This window comes from Myxocyprinus asiaticus, chromosome 7, assembly GCF_019703515.2.
Source record: "Myxocyprinus asiaticus isolate MX2 ecotype Aquarium Trade chromosome 7, UBuf_Myxa_2, whole genome shotgun sequence".
In the NCBI taxonomy this organism is placed as follows: domain Eukaryota; kingdom Metazoa; phylum Chordata; class Actinopteri; order Cypriniformes; family Catostomidae; genus Myxocyprinus; species Myxocyprinus asiaticus.
The window spans coordinates 14,868,284-14,883,790 of record NC_059350.1 but is presented as its reverse complement, the minus strand read 5'-3'; the positions used below and the strand labels follow the sequence as shown (position 1 = coordinate 14,883,790).

Below are 15,507 nucleotides of genomic sequence, written 5' to 3'. Positions count from 1 at the left end.
CAATGCTACCAGATAACATACTGTATCCAATTCCAAGCATTATAGCAGGTAAACAACTTCGCCAAACGGATAACAGATAAACATCCATCCAGACTGCAGTGATGCCATCCTAAATTGTGTGACTGACTGAACTGAACAGCGTCTTCAGACGGAACACGTGACAGATGGTTCTTCTTTCCTGTGTTTACGGACATGGCGTCATGACGCAAAGAGGAACGACATAAGCCAGCGATTTCGCACCAAATCCGACCCGACAGCTCAAAATACAAATGATTTTTATAGGCTTACCAAAATGAATCAAAGGTAAGGACATTGTTTTTGAACACTGAGTGTTTATGTACTTAATCAAAAATGGCAATTTGTTCATTTTTAACCTAAACATCTTACATAGTGCAGCTTTAATTATTTGTTAAGTAGCAGTGTAATAAGTGCGATAATCTAAAGTCAGCGGGTCATTATCGCAAAACAAACACAATCATAGTGATTCAAGACCTGACTACCTTGTCAGGGTTTACTTTTGAGATAAAGACTGGCTGACTGTAGATTATCCCTTAAATATCATACTGTAGTTCATCTCTCAGTTTACTGAGAATCTAAAACCATGTATATGATATCAACACAAAATTCCAAAAACTGCATCGAACAGAAAACAATTCTTACCTTGTAGACCACCGTAGCCATGAATTGTGGATAAGGCTGCTGATTGGACAGGAACTCTCCGATGACTTTGTTCATGACGTCCTGCAGAGGGAAAAAGTCATCCAGGAACTGAGGAAGGATCCGGGATACCACACGTGCCTCACTCGGAAAGCCTTTACGAATCCTGAAGCAGAAATAGCATTGAAATTTCCAGAGATGAATCACTAGAATAGCATCATAAACCCACAAATACACAGATGAGCCAAAACATTATGACAACTCACAGGTGACGCGGATGACATTGATCATCTCCTAACAAGGCCACATGTCAAGCTCTGGGTAGATTAGATTGTAAGCGAACAATCAGTTCTCATAGTCAACGTGTTGAATGCAGGAGAAATGGGCAAGAGTAAAGACTTGAGCGACTTTGACAAGGGCCAAATTGTTATGGTCAGATGACTGGGTCAGAGAATCTCGGAAACGGCAAGGCTCCGGGTCAGCAGTGGTGAGTACCTATCGACAGTTGTCCGACGAGGGACAAACCACAAACTGGCGACAGGGTGTTGGGCACCCAAGGCTCATCGAAGCGCAAGGGCAACGAAGGCTACCCCGTCTGGTCCGAACCGACAGAATGTCTACTGTGGCACATGTTTAATTTTAATGATGGTTACAGGAAGAATGTGCCACAACACACAGTGCATCGCACCGTGCTGCATATGGGGCTGTGTGTACGTGTGCGCCGTTTACCTGGGGAAGAGATGGCACCAGGATGCACTGTGGGAAGACAACAAGCCGGTGGAGGGAGTGTGATGCTCTGAGCAATGTTCTGCTGGGAAACACTGGGTCCGGCCATTCATGTAGAAATCAATTTGACCACCTACCTAAACGTCGCTGCAGCCCAGGTACACCCCTTCATGGCAATGGTATTCCCCTGATGGCAGTGACCTCTTTCAGCAGGATAATTCGCCCTGCCAAACTGCACACATTGTCCAGGAATGTTTGAGGAACATGATGATGAGTTCAAGGTGTTGCCCTGGCCTCCAAATTCCCCAGATCTCAATCTGACTGAGCATCTGTCGTATGTGCTGGACCAACAAGTCTGATCCACGGCGGTTCCTTACGGGACTTGAAGTATCTGCTGCTAATGTCTTTGTGCCAGTTACCACAGGACAACTTTAGGGGTCTTGTAGATTCCATGCCTCGGCGGGTCGGCGATGTTTTGGCGGCACGCGGAGGATCAACAGTATTTTAGGCAGGAGGTCATAATGTTTTTGCTCATCAGTGTATATTTTAGTTCAACTGGAGTAAAATTAAAATTGAGGGGAACTCTAGATATAGATATAATGTCTGGGGGCGGCACTGAAAAATTATTTTGCATCAAGTTTCTTCAAAAAGACAGCCATCTACAATACCTGTCAAAGAGAACGGATACACGCTCCATGGCAACGATGACTGATTCGCTGTCAGGAGCCGCAGTATCTGCATCAGTGGGGAGGCCAGGACTTCCCTTCTCTTTCCCTGTAGAGTGACATTACAACAGCCACCAGTCAGAGGAAAAGTTCCATAATAGATCTATTCAGATAAAAAAAGCTTTGGAGGTTTTAAACAAGAAAAATACACACTATGGAAGCCATCCTTCTTTTTTTAGCTTTTTATGTTTGTTTCCTTTAAGTTAATCACATAAATCAGACTATACATGGTAAGGACTGTAAAGGAATATGATATTTCAACAATCTCCCGAATAAAGAGAGCTTCTTAAGAACTCATACACTTGGTTCTGCAGTCATACTGAGGACTCTACTTTTATGAGTTATATTAGTAGGGTGAGCATCTAAGACGGGACTGTGGTCTAGGGTGTTAGTAGGGTGGGTCAGTATTAAAGATGAAGCTGAAATGTGTCCTGCCTTCCTCTGCAGCCACACCTGTGTACATGCAGGTGAGCATGAGACCCAGGGCAGCCATGGCACGGTGTGGACTGGGCATGTTCACCCGGTCCACGCTCAGCTTGACTAGCGTTTCTGCATCCATGCGTGACAACTGCTCGGACAGAAGCAATCGCTCCAGACCGCGAAGTACACAGTGGTAAATGACGGATGGGGTGGCCTCCTCGCTAGCTGACAGCATCACACAGCACAGCTGGAAAGGTAGAGAAGAAATATTGTGAAGGGAGAAATGAATCAGTTGGGGTCTGGGATCATATTATGGCTTGGTGGTATAGCTTTAAAAATTTATCAGTATTGTGATATACATCACAATATTCAAAATGCAAGAAGTGAAATACAATAAAATCTAGTGTAAAACTAATCAAGGCATGTTTTTCACTATAAAGATGGTAAATCATATTTAATCATTTTAATTTATATGCATCAATATAACAATAAACGGTAATATACAGTGGCAAGATAAAGTATGTGAACCCTATGGAATTACCTGCATTTATGTATAAATTTGTCTTATCTGGTTTGATCTTCATCTAAGTTACAATAATGAACAAACGCAATCTGTTTTAACTAATCTCACGTATTATTGTTTTGTTCTTGTACATATTGAATACATCATTCAAACATTCACAGTGTAGGCTGTAAAAAGTATGTGAACCCCTAGGCTAATGACGTCAACAAAAGCTAATTAGATTCAGGAGCTGGCAAACCTGGCATCCAATTAATGAAACAAGATTGGAAATGTGGGTTACAGCTACTTTGACTTATAAAAAGCACTCAAACATTGAGTATGCTATTCACAAAAAGCATCTTCTGACATGGAACATGCCTCACAAAAAAGAGAACTCAGAAGACCTACACTGAAGAATTGTTGCTTTGCATAAAGCTGGAAAGGGTTATAAAGATATCTCAAAGAGCTTAGATATTCATCTGTCCACAGTTAGACAAATTGTCTATAAATGGAGACAATTTATTACTGTGGCTACTCTTCCTAGAAGTGGCCATCCAGCCAAGATGTCTCAAAGGGCACACTGCAGAATGCTCAATTAGGTAAAAAAGAACACTAGAGTGACAGCTAAGACTTGAAGGAATCATTGGAACTGGTTAACATCTCTGTTCATGAGTCTATTATACGGAAAACATTAAACAGGAATGGCGTCCATGGCAATAAACCATGAAGAAAGCCGCTGTTTTCCAACAAAAACATTGCTGCCCGGAAACTAAGGTTGAATTGTTTGGGAAGAACACGCAGCACTATGTATAGCGTAAAAAGGGCACTGTATGCCAACATGAAAACATCATCCCAACGGTGAAGTACGGTGGAAGGAGCATCATGATTCAAGGCTGCTTTGCTGCGTCGGGGCTTGGACTGCTTGCCATCATCAAGGGAAAAATTAATTCCCAAGTTTATCAAGATATCCTACAGGATAATGTAGGGTGGCTATGCACCAGCTGAAGCTCAGTAGAAGTTGAGTGTTGCAGCAGGACAATGACCCTAAACGTCAAAGTAAATGCACTACAGAATGGCTTCAAAATGAGAAAATACTTTTGGAGCGGCTCAGTCAGAGCCCAGACCTTAACCCAATAGAGATGCTGTGGAATGACCTCAAGAGAGCACACCAGACTTCCTAAGAATATGGCTGAGCTGAAACAGTTCTGTAAGGAAGAATGGTCCAAAATTCCTTCTGAACATTGTGCAGGTCTAATCCGCAGCTACCAGAAACACTTGGTTGAGATTATTGCTCCCAAAGGAGGATCGACCTGTTATTAAATACAAGGGTTCACTTACTTTTTCCAAAGCACTGTGAATGTTTAATGGGATGTGTTTAATAGAGACCTGAAATATAATTGTGTGTCGTTAGCTTAAGCACATTGTTACATTTGTGACTTTGAAGATGAGATCACATTTTATGACCAATTCATGCAGAAAACCAGCTAATTCCAAAGATTTCACATACTTTTACTTGACACTGTATAAATACAATATATATTTTATTTTTATTTTTCTGTGAACATTTTTGAGTGATGATGCAAAAAAATCTGAATCAGTTTCAAAATGATTCATTGAAAATGAACGTCTGAACTTATCGAAACAGAATGGAAATGAATAAAGCTAAAGTTTTACACCATTATTTACTAACAGTATTTAAGTTTAAATCAGAGACACTATTAAAATATCTGTCTTAAACACGCACGTTGCGAGACTAAGATTCATTGAATGACTATAACTAAAAGAAAAGCGCATTTAAACCAGCAATATTCACAATGAAGTTTAATTTTATATCTGCAGCAAAAATCATTGCAAATGTATTGTGAATTTTCCATATATCGGCCAGCCCCAAATCAGGTCAGTCAAGGAATGTGTTTACATGCATGTAGAAGGTAATGTAAATGGCTTATATAGCTTTCCTTTATTGGGGTAAGGTCATAAACTGTTTAAGAATAAAACCGTTTGACATTTTTTCCCCATTACAATGATTTCGCTCTGCGTGTAAACACCTTTGACGACATTCTTACCAGTTTATCCAATGTGCGCAAGTGTTGTGCATAATATGTCTGTTTATGTTTTGAAGTTAAAAGAAGGGAATAATCCGATGCATTCAAATGTCATGTAAACACTGTTTTCGTATCAGCAAATTGGCGTGCATGTAAACGCACTCACTGACTCTTATAATGATGATCAGTGGCCTCTTCTCACCTGAATGACCCCAGCATTGAACTCTGATCCTACATCCAGTGGGTAGTTCTCCATCATGTAGAACGCTACGGCGCACATCACCAACACATGCTGCTGGTTGTGTAGGTTCACACAGCTAAAAGACACACACACGAACACACACACACACACACGCACGCACGCACAGAGGTAGAGAGAGAGTTTTAGGCCTAAACACACTCATCTATTTTTAGTGAGGCTATCAGGTGCTAATTCTAGCCTTCATCTTTAATGAGAGATCTCAGATCTCAGTAAGACACCATACATTACAGCTAATGAGGAGCTGATGACCATGAAGTGTGTGGGCTTGTGTTGTGATTGCCAGTATGAACCTATTATTGAGTCTCTCAGCATGCCATAGAGGCTTTGGCATTAGCTTTGACTGCATGGGGGATAACCTCTTAAGAGAGATGGTATCAGTGTGAAGTCTTTCATCCAATGCAGGATGCTAACCGTTAACCTCTAAGAGTTAGTGTGACACTAATGATTGGACTGCCATTGCCACTAAGGTTGGTGTTCCTATGTGGTTAAAGCTCAGGGCTAGTCAGTACAATCCCTGCAAGGAGTGAGCCCATAGGTCATTCACATTTTGTTTGAGCATGGCACTTAACCTCAGGTTCAGTGCCATGACTGTCCTTGTAATACGTGTAATGTAAGTTGTTCTGAAAAAAAAAAAAAAACTGCTAAAGGACTAATTATTAATGGTGCTTGCTAAGACCGATATGGGTTTTTTAATGGTCGATGCAGATGCCGATATCCAGAGAGCAGGGTGGCCGATAGGCCAATAAATCAGACAATTTAATAATGTACATAACATATACACAAACTGTGATTGGTCATTTACATTTCTCAGACGGCTCCTTCACATGTAAGCAGGCGATTCACTGCATCCTCACGGTTTAAGAAACTAATGCGAAAATGTATCGGCCGATGCGATAATTACACAAATTCAGAGTATTGGCCTCGTCGATATATTGTTCGACCACTAATCTCCATTTCTAATGCTAATTCAATTTTGGCATGTAACTTATCCTGCACTGTTTGTGTTACGAACATGAATGATACCTGTTATAGTGTGGCTTGTTTAGGAAAGATGTGCTATTACTTTTCTAATCGGTCTAAATATTAAAAACATTTATCTACTTTTCTACTAATTATTGTCCCTCTCTTGGTGACAAGGTTGAATTGATGGTATTTGCTGTGTATGTATGTGTTCAGGTAGGAGTGTTACTCACTGTGCTATAGCTCTAAGGTTGGTGACCAGGTATTCGCTGACAGTAGGTATGAGCTGGCGTGCTGTGTCATCCAGTAGATCACATTCCAGCACATATAGAACTCCATGTAGCGCACCGATCCTACTGGGCAGATGAGTGCTGCGTAAGGTGCTTTCCAACAGACGGCACACAGGCTCAGCAATGGCCTTATCCTGAACACACACATTTTCCCAAACAATTTAAAAGCAATAACTGCTTTAAGATATAGTGATGGTTTATTTATGCATCTGCTGGGTCAGAAGTCAATATACACACACTCACCATGCCCAGCACTGCAGCTGCTTTGCAGATAGCCGGTACGAGGTACTGGTTGAGGATCTCATCCTCTGGTGGATGGACCTTCTGTAGCTCAGTCAGAGTGGAGAACATCATATCAAATTGATTTCTCTCCGTGAAGAGATCAGACACTGCCAGCAGCTGAAAGAGAGAAATAGAGATCACTTACACAACAGCAAAAATAGGCTATGTTCAAGCATTTTGAAAATGAAGATTGTGAACACTTCAGTCGCAAGTGCACTTACTCTTTATTTAAAAAAATAAATAAATAAAAAAAGTTAGTTAGTTCTCTTTCAGTTGTCTCACAGTCAGTACGTTCACATGCTCCATTATAATCAAGCTATAACTGGTTTTTGCATAGTCGAGCTACATTCGAGTATACATGGCACCTGCTTAATCAAATAATAGGTCCTTTAAGTAAGGACATTGGTTGAGGAAGTGACGTAGACGTTTTCCGGAAGACCTTATACATTAAAAAAATAATACTGGAACATTTTATGCAGACCAAAGCATTTAAATGGCATTTGAACCCTTATATTGTGTTCCAATGAAAACTGACCGATTAAACTTTTTGTTTTTTCCTGAAAACTGTAGTTTATTTCATCCAATTGGAATAAAATTTCATGACTTTGTTCACACAAGGCATCTGAACACAGAATTGATTTTTAAGATCATTTTCATAAAATTTGATTGGTTTTATTTCACTTTGTTACACCTGTGGTTTTCCTGGTCCAAAGTGACCGGCCATTGTCCATGAATGGATTAGACTACAAAATACAGAACTATTAAGTGTTCAGGAGCATCTCAATCTTTTAGATGTGCACATATGTAGCCGTTTGTTTGCACACACAAAGTCCTTGGACATGCACGCAAACACACGCGTGCACACACACACACACACCGTTTTGTGCATCGTCCTTCCCTGTACACTCTTTGAGGAATATATCGAGATCTACATCATTTTATGTTGTGTTTGGGCTCGTTTGAATCTGGATAGTCTGTTGTAAGTTACGATATGTCATTGTCTATTTTATATGCATGTTTCAGGAAGTAATAAGGAATAACGTGACAAAAAGACACTCCTGTTTAATATACTTATGTGTGTCAGTGGAATTTCATACACTAATACTCACTGCAGTTTGGCTTCTGAGTGAAACAAATTTGCTCATTGCATTTAAGACCCTTTTCAAAGATATGTAACACATATCTATCTCATCTTTTTTATGTTTTTACCAACTCTGAATATAATTGTTGTGATAACAATTTTGCAAATTATGAGAACAAAACTGTTCTAATTTGTCAGCAAATTAAAAAGCATTATTTAAGAACTGATAGGATCAGCTATATGCATTGTAAAGTCCAGATTCTAAGCTTTAAAATGACACCTATATTGCTAAGATCAAGCAAGAGGTTATTCATTTATTACATAATTATTATTATTATTTTCTGCAGGGAGTGCCCCCACAAGCACAGTATAAGCTCAGTTTAATGAATCCTATCAATAAAAATATATATTTTTTTTATAATATGTTAAAAAAAAAAAAAAGAAGTACAAAACCTGTCATAATTACTAAAAAAGAAGTTGACAAAAAAGATCTAATGCAATATCTTGGGATAATATATGCAATGTGAGAGATTTATTAACAATCTTAGTGGGCCGGTCATTTTTGACCGGGAAATGAACACAACACAAGACCATTATAACAAGACAAATTATTATTTTTAGTTCATGTAAACCTATTGAATGTTTCACCAAAAATTCTGCACCACCTTGTATTTTCTGAACAATTCTGGAATTTGTACTGCTGCATGTCTCGTGTTACCATCTCTCTAGACTGAATCACTTGTAGTATCGTGGCATTACTCATTTGTACGTTACTTTGGATAAAAGCATCTGCTAAATAAATATATTTAAACGTAAATTCAAGCACAAACTCACCGATCTGACCACCTCACTGATGAGCACAACAGGTGTCTTCCTACTGCTGGGGCTGCCTGGGAGGATCCACTGGCTGTAGAGCTCCAGGAGGAACTGGGAGCAGGAGTGGATGTCAACCCCAGCACGGTGCTTTCTGAACAGGGTAAGAAGACAGTATCAGTCTGGAGGAGTGTTTTAATGAGCTGTAGTACTAGTAACTGTGTGTGTTCTGACCTGGAGTTGATTGGTGATAATGGTGGCGAGGAAGGTGCGGGTGCATCCGTTTCATCTTCCTCATCCTCACCCCACTCTTCCTCCCTCAGAGGGGTAATATTATTTCCTAACCACACTGAATGAATCGACACCTGCAAAGTGTACAAATATTGTTAGTAAAATGCAGACATTAAAGTTAATGTGTCAATTCAAAAGTGAATTACAATGATTCAAGTGTTCATGTTCTGGATAACTAACTTGACCCAGTTTGTAGTCCATGTTTCCCATCTCCCTCTCTGTGTTTATCTGCAGAAGGAGTTTCTCGTGGCTGATCAGGGTGCCTGAGTTTGAAGACGTACACATATACGCAAAGGTCATGAATGTATTGACAAAATGCGCAAGCACCTACAGTGTAAGAGAATCATTTTGCTGGACACTGACCTGCCGTTGAGGATGATAAGAATGGCACAGGGTCCCAGGCTTGATAGGGGAAGTGTGTGGCGATGTTGTCCCTCTTGGACACCATGGCCTGAATTTCATGCTCAACCATACCTCTGATCACACTCAGCTTACGGCCATACCTGCAAAACATGCACAATTTACTATTCACTTCTACACAATTAGTATCTTATAACTGCCAAAGTATGAAATACTCACAACAAAATAAAGCTAAATACGTGTGTACACACCTAGTGTCCAGAGCTTTAAGGATTTTGTTTCGGGGTTGCTGTTCAGGGCAGCTGACAGCTGGATTTCCTGCTGTTGGTAGAGTCATGGCACTCAGCACCAGAGAGGTGATGGCCTGCACTGCCAGTACATTTATCTGAGTCCTCTCCAGATCCTCCTGAAACACAAACAGACGTGTCTCATCTGCCACTCATGGACATCCCATCAATGACAAAACACAAACGCATCCAATACCCAGATGAGTGGACAGTTAACTTTTTGACAGAAATCAAATGATTCACCTCTTGCTGGGACTCCTCCTCTTGGTCCATCGTGATTGGCTGAGTGACCAGCACCCCCAACAGAGTGGCCCATGTTTCCTCAAACTGTGTCCGACTGCTCCAGCCTATAAGGAAAACACATGACTTGAAATCAAACTAGAGATCCTCAAATAAAGAACAGTGCGTCTCATTTCTCTTATAGAATAATTATTTAAAAATCTTAAACACAATCCAGGTTAAATGCAAATTAAGCTAAAATGTTTTTAATGTTTAGCACTTACAACCATACAACACAGCTGTCCTATAGACTTCCATTGTGGGTGCATTTTGGTAACTTTTGTTTTTCAAACTGACTTGTATATATAAGTCCATATATATTACCTCTGTAATCAACAGTATGTCACAGATGCGGTCAACAGAGTTTATATTGGAACATTCCTCTAATAGTTCACCCAGAAATGATAATTATCTTATCATTTCCTCGACCTTATACAGTCTCAAACTCGTATGACTTCCTTTCTTCTGCGGAACACAAAGATTTTTTTAAGTATACATGATGTGTGTTTGTCCATACAATACAAGTCAATGGGGTTCAACATTTTTATGTTCTTTTTTGAGCTTAAAGGCACTTCCTCACACTCTGCGCATGCCTCAAATCGCAAGGAAGTGTGAACAAGCTTCTCTCATGAATGTGCCAAGGAGACTGCAAATGTCAAGATTTATAGTGAAAACGTTTCTCACCCAAAACCAATCGTATCACTTCAGAAAACATGGATTAAACCACATGAGTCGTACAGATTTACCGTTATACTGCCTTTATGTCCTTTTTGGACCCCATTGACTAGCATTGTATGGACACAAAAATCATATATTCTTCAAAATATCTTTGTTTGTGTTCTGCTGAAGAAAGCCATATGAGTTTGAGATGGCATAAGGGTGAGTAAATGACGAGAGAATTATCATTTTTGGGTGAACTATTCCTTCAAGTTAACTTATTTCACTACTATTAGAGACAGATCCAACCTCCCTATCCCTCATACCCAGAGTGTTAATGCGGTAAAGGAACTCCCTGAAGACATCTTTTTCTTGCAGGAACTCTACAGGAATCTCAGGCAATGCTGTGCCAAACTCTCCAGCAGGCCTGGGGCACCAGCCCAGTTTCCAGACCTGTAAAACACAATCCCCAAACACACAATCACTTACAGTTCTGAACACCTATAGACAAAATGTACAAAAACTCTCACACATGCTCTCACCAGTGGTGGGATGCGGGTGTAGCTGTTTACGAGGGGCAGTCTGGCCAGGCTGATGATGACATTCTGTAGGGTTGGCGTAAGGAATGCTGGGATGTTCTTGTTTCTATGGTGGCCCAGAGCCAGCACACTCTGCAGTGCTTCAACCAGCTCAGCCATGATCTCACAACATCGCCATACACGCTGATCTGAAAAACACATTTACATTAACGCTTGCCTGATTTTCATGAATCACTGTGTAAGTTGTGTGTGTTAACTCACTGTCTAACGCTGAATCCACCTGGTCCTCCTCTGACTGTTCTGTGTTGGATGTTTTCCTTTCCGGCCTCAGAAGCTGGTCACCAGGACCAACAGCGACTACATAACACATGCATGAACCATCATAATCACAACTGAATATTGATTGTTTAACCCATCTACAATGCATAGACAACGTCTTCATTTTCTCCACACAGGGTTTAGTTGGAATGGTTTACACACACACACATATACACACCTGCATGGATAAGGAGCTGTATGCAGTGGATGATGGAGCAGGTGTGTGTGAGGTAGGAGGGGGAGGTGAAGTGTGTCCACACTGCCGGCTGCTGGAGAGCCAGACACAGACATGACAGACTCATCTGAATATCCACACTCAGAGGCAGCTGATCCTGCAGCAAACGCCACACCACCACCTACATTGACAGAGACAGACTTCATCAACATGCATGTGTTAACTGGTCCACAAGAAAAAGTACATTTAAAGATAATATTTCTGATTAAATACAAGTTAAATTATTGCTTTAAAAAGCACAAACATGAAGCTCATATTTTTGAAAAAAGCACAAGGTTTGTAATTTGAGCTGTAAAGTTGTCTAAATTGTCCTTTTGAAGTGGGAATAATTTTCAGAACTTATTGATGCAAGTTAAAAATGTTTATTTGAGCTGTAAAGTTGTTTAAATTGTCCTTTTGAGGTGGGAATACTTTTCAGAACTTATTGATGCAAGTTAAAAATGCTTATTTGAGCTGTAGTTGTTTAAATTGTCCTTTTGAGGTGGGAATACTTTTCAGAACTTATTGACACAAGTTAAAATGTTTGTTATATGAGCTGTAAAGTTGTCTAAATTGTCCTTTTAAGGTGGGAGTACTCTTCATAATGTATTGACGCAAGTTAAAAATGTTTATTTGAGCTGTAAAAATTGTCTAAATTGTCCTTTTGAAGTTGAAATACTTTTTATAACTTATTGACACATTTCTGTGGGTAGAGTTTGCTCGAAGTACTAAGTGCTTTTTGGATAGTCATAAGTGTACAAGGCATGAGTTGAAAAGTTAAATGATTTGGATATAACCTTGCACAGGCCAGGTTAGATAGTGATTCATCACAGTCTCAAGCAATTCATTCAGCTGCATATTTTAAACATTTATTTGCAGTGCTGCAGACTTCTACTGTAAGTGTATTACTTCAAACATGCTTTTCGTTGGTTTTAACAAACGGTCTAAATAATTTTCTGGGGTCATCGGCAGGATGTTGCCATGTTGAGCTTAAGTTGTATGTAACCTGAAATATTCCTTGAATGCTACTTGTGATGGACGTATCAGTCAGTAGTAGCTACCGATGTACTAGAGGTGTGTTTGCATGTGTGTGTCTCTTACCTCTATGGCGAGGGTGCTGAAGGTGGTAATGAGTGTCTCTCTGTCTTTGGGAATGTGTAGTGAGAAGGGGAGTTTGGACAGAGACAGCAGATACTGACTCAACACTCCACACAGACTCAACACAGTCTGATAAAACCCAGGCTCACCTGCAACACACATGCAATTAGACTACTCTTCTATGCTCAAGTTAATTGACTTAATGGACATAGTGAATTGGGTTACATTTGGAAAACAGGCTTTCCCCCTTGTATCTTTGCAAGCATACTTGGTGAATAAAACTTTATTCTAACTGTGACTCACCATACACTTGATTGAGTTTCTCCCTGTAGGCATTCACACAGGTCTTGGAGGAAGGGAGGAGGGGCTGGTGAGGGGAGGGGAGGAGCTCTATGACACCAGCCAATCGCTCAAAGGCCACCTGTTGAGCCGTCTCAAATAAAACTGCCTCATGATCCTTACACATCCTCTGCAACCCAACACTCAGACATGATGCCAGCAGACAAAGGTTAAAGTCCTGCAAGTAAAATAATGCATCAGTGTATGTGCGTGAGTGTACTGCATGTGTGTGTGTGTCTCAATAAGTGAGAGACATGCATGTAATTGGTCTACCTTGCAGGTCATTAAGTCGTTTAGGTCAGGTTGGGGAAGTTTGGTCAGCAGCTCTGTGGTTTCATATAGAGCTCCATCACCTCTCGAACAACACTGAGATTTCACCAGGGCAACATACCACTCCTGCAAATACACACATATTAATTCAAATTATTACATCACAGTAGACAACATTTCTGAAGTTACACAGCTGTAATTTGCAGACCTTATTGGGTTCAACATTTTCAGGGGTAGGGGGTGGGTCCCCATCCAGTGGGTGTGAGGTAATGAGGGCAGTAGGGCTCTTGGTATCTTCAGCAACAGTTGCTCTGAACCTGTCCAGCAGGGAGTAGAACCGCTGATGCCTAACATCAGAAAGAAGCACATTTAGCGAAACTCAACACACAGGATTATAAAATCATTATTCTGAAAAGAATTGTTTGGAGAACTTCAAAACAGCGATCCTTAACAGAAAAAGTGTTATAAAAATGTGTATATAACAAGCTAATTACAAGTTAAAAAGCCCTAATAAGTGGACTGATAAGACAGGAAAGGAAGATATAAATGAGTTCCACTTTACCTTTGAGAAAGGCCACTGGTCTGAAGGTACTGCTGAATCCTGTCGAGCTCCTCCAGAGGTAGCTGAGCTATACTATTCTACAATGAGATGGAAATTATAATTAGTAGTATTTTCAACTGTAATATACCACAGGCACAACTACGGACTGCCTAATGGACCATGTACGTGCTATCTAATGCATATTGTTCACAAACATGGCAAAAGATTTCCAAAAATTGCTAACGCCGATTTGACTGGCTGGCTTCCACACAATTTCTGGGAGTCAAGGTGCAAAATGATTAGAAACAGGTGTTTTTAATCAGTCAGCCAGGAAAAAACCCAAGTTTTTAAGGTTTTATGTTGCTACCATGAGTAAGTCTGAGAAACAACTAGTCACTAGATTTGCAGTCTTTGTGGCATCAAATCTTTTAAAAATATTTATGAATTTGGTGCATTTGTGTGTATGTGTTTTACCTGTAAGGTCTCGGCCAGCAGCATCTCCACACGTCTACAGGCGAGTGTGTCCACCATTCGAGCCAGCACACGGAACGGTGTGTTGAGTAGTTTGTCCACATATAACATAAGCAGAGCCCCAGACTGACTGAGGTGAATGCCTTCCAGACACTGCAAAGTCTTCTTTAGCATCACAGGCTGCACATTTACACATTTAATACACCGGTTACCAAAAAGATAACAACAGAAAGAAACAGAAATAAGTTAGTGAGTATTTGTGTACATACAGTAGAAAGGTTGTCACAGCGTGATTGTATAGCCTGTATGAAGAGGCCGCTGGCCGCAGAGTTTCGATGAACTGCACTGATGAGATCCTGCACTGGTGGCTCATGGGAAAGACTGATCAGATCACTCACATGATTTACTGTCAGCCATGTCAGATGCTCAGAGTCATGCAGGTTTTGACACTGAAACAGGAAAGAGATGGAGAATGAAAAAATATAAGAAAATATAAGTTAAAAAGAAAAAGAATTCAAGTCCTTTAAAATGTATCCTAGTCTGTGCTAAAGTTTCAATTTTAAATTACATGGTAGAAGAATTGCAATTTTTGACCCACTAGTGAAACCAAGCGGAATTGCAAAAATCACTTTTTTCAAAAGACTCTAGAATTAGTCCTGGACAACGTTCAGAAGGAATTTTGGACCATTCTTCCTTACAGAACTGCTTCAGCTCAGCCATATTCTTAGGATATCTAGTGTGAACGGCTCTCGAGGTCATTCCACAGCATCTCTATTGGGTTAAGGTCAGGGCTCTGACTGATCCACTCCAAAAGGTGGATTTTCTTTTTTTGAAGCCATTCTGTAGTGCATTTTCTTCTATGTTTAGGGTCACTGTCCTGCGGCATCACCCAACTTCTATTGAGCTTCAGCTGGTGTACAGCCACCCTGACACTATCCTGTAGGATATCTTGATAAACTTGGGAATTATTTTTTCCCCTGGATGATGGCAAGCGGTCCATGCCCCGAAGCAGCAAACCAGCCCCAAATCATGATGCTCCCTCCACCGTACTTCACCACTGGAATGATGTTTTCATGTTGG

General features: G+C 40.4%; 1 protein-coding gene across 3 annotated transcripts in view; it reads right to left on the bottom strand.

The window, feature by feature from the left end:
* The window catches only part of LOC127443871 (huntingtin-like), a 78,842-nt gene that overhangs the window by 6,907 nt on the left and 56,428 nt on the right, over positions 1-15,507 (bottom strand). For 2 of the 3 annotated variants that reach the window (XM_051702865.1, XM_051702868.1), the window contains 23 exons: positions 14,697-14,876; positions 14,431-14,607; positions 13,978-14,054; positions 13,624-13,762; positions 13,419-13,541; positions 13,110-13,323; positions 12,810-12,955; positions 11,673-11,850; positions 11,438-11,533; positions 11,180-11,364; positions 10,964-11,090; positions 9,945-10,048; positions 9,666-9,820; positions 9,418-9,557; positions 9,235-9,317; positions 8,998-9,128; positions 8,785-8,917; positions 6,831-6,986; positions 6,531-6,721; positions 5,278-5,392; positions 2,544-2,775; positions 2,052-2,157; positions 661-823 (listed from right to left, as the gene is read on the bottom strand). In XM_051702865.1, coding sequence (XP_051558825.1) covers positions 661-823; positions 2,052-2,157; positions 2,544-2,775; positions 5,278-5,392; positions 6,531-6,721; positions 6,831-6,986; positions 8,785-8,917; positions 8,998-9,128; positions 9,235-9,317; positions 9,418-9,557; positions 9,666-9,820; positions 9,945-10,048; positions 10,964-11,090; positions 11,180-11,364; positions 11,438-11,533; positions 11,673-11,850; positions 12,810-12,955; positions 13,110-13,323; positions 13,419-13,541; positions 13,624-13,762; positions 13,978-14,054; positions 14,431-14,607; positions 14,697-14,876 — 3,351 coding nt within the window. The remainder of the gene's footprint in view (positions 1-660; positions 824-2,051; positions 2,158-2,543; positions 2,776-5,277; positions 5,393-6,530; positions 6,722-6,830; positions 6,987-8,784; positions 8,918-8,997; positions 9,129-9,234; positions 9,318-9,417; positions 9,558-9,665; positions 9,821-9,944; positions 10,049-10,963; positions 11,091-11,179; positions 11,365-11,437; positions 11,534-11,672; positions 11,851-12,809; positions 12,956-13,109; positions 13,324-13,418; positions 13,542-13,623; positions 13,763-13,977; positions 14,055-14,430; positions 14,608-14,696; positions 14,877-15,507) is intronic. The other variant, XM_051702866.1, reaches the window with a different exon arrangement.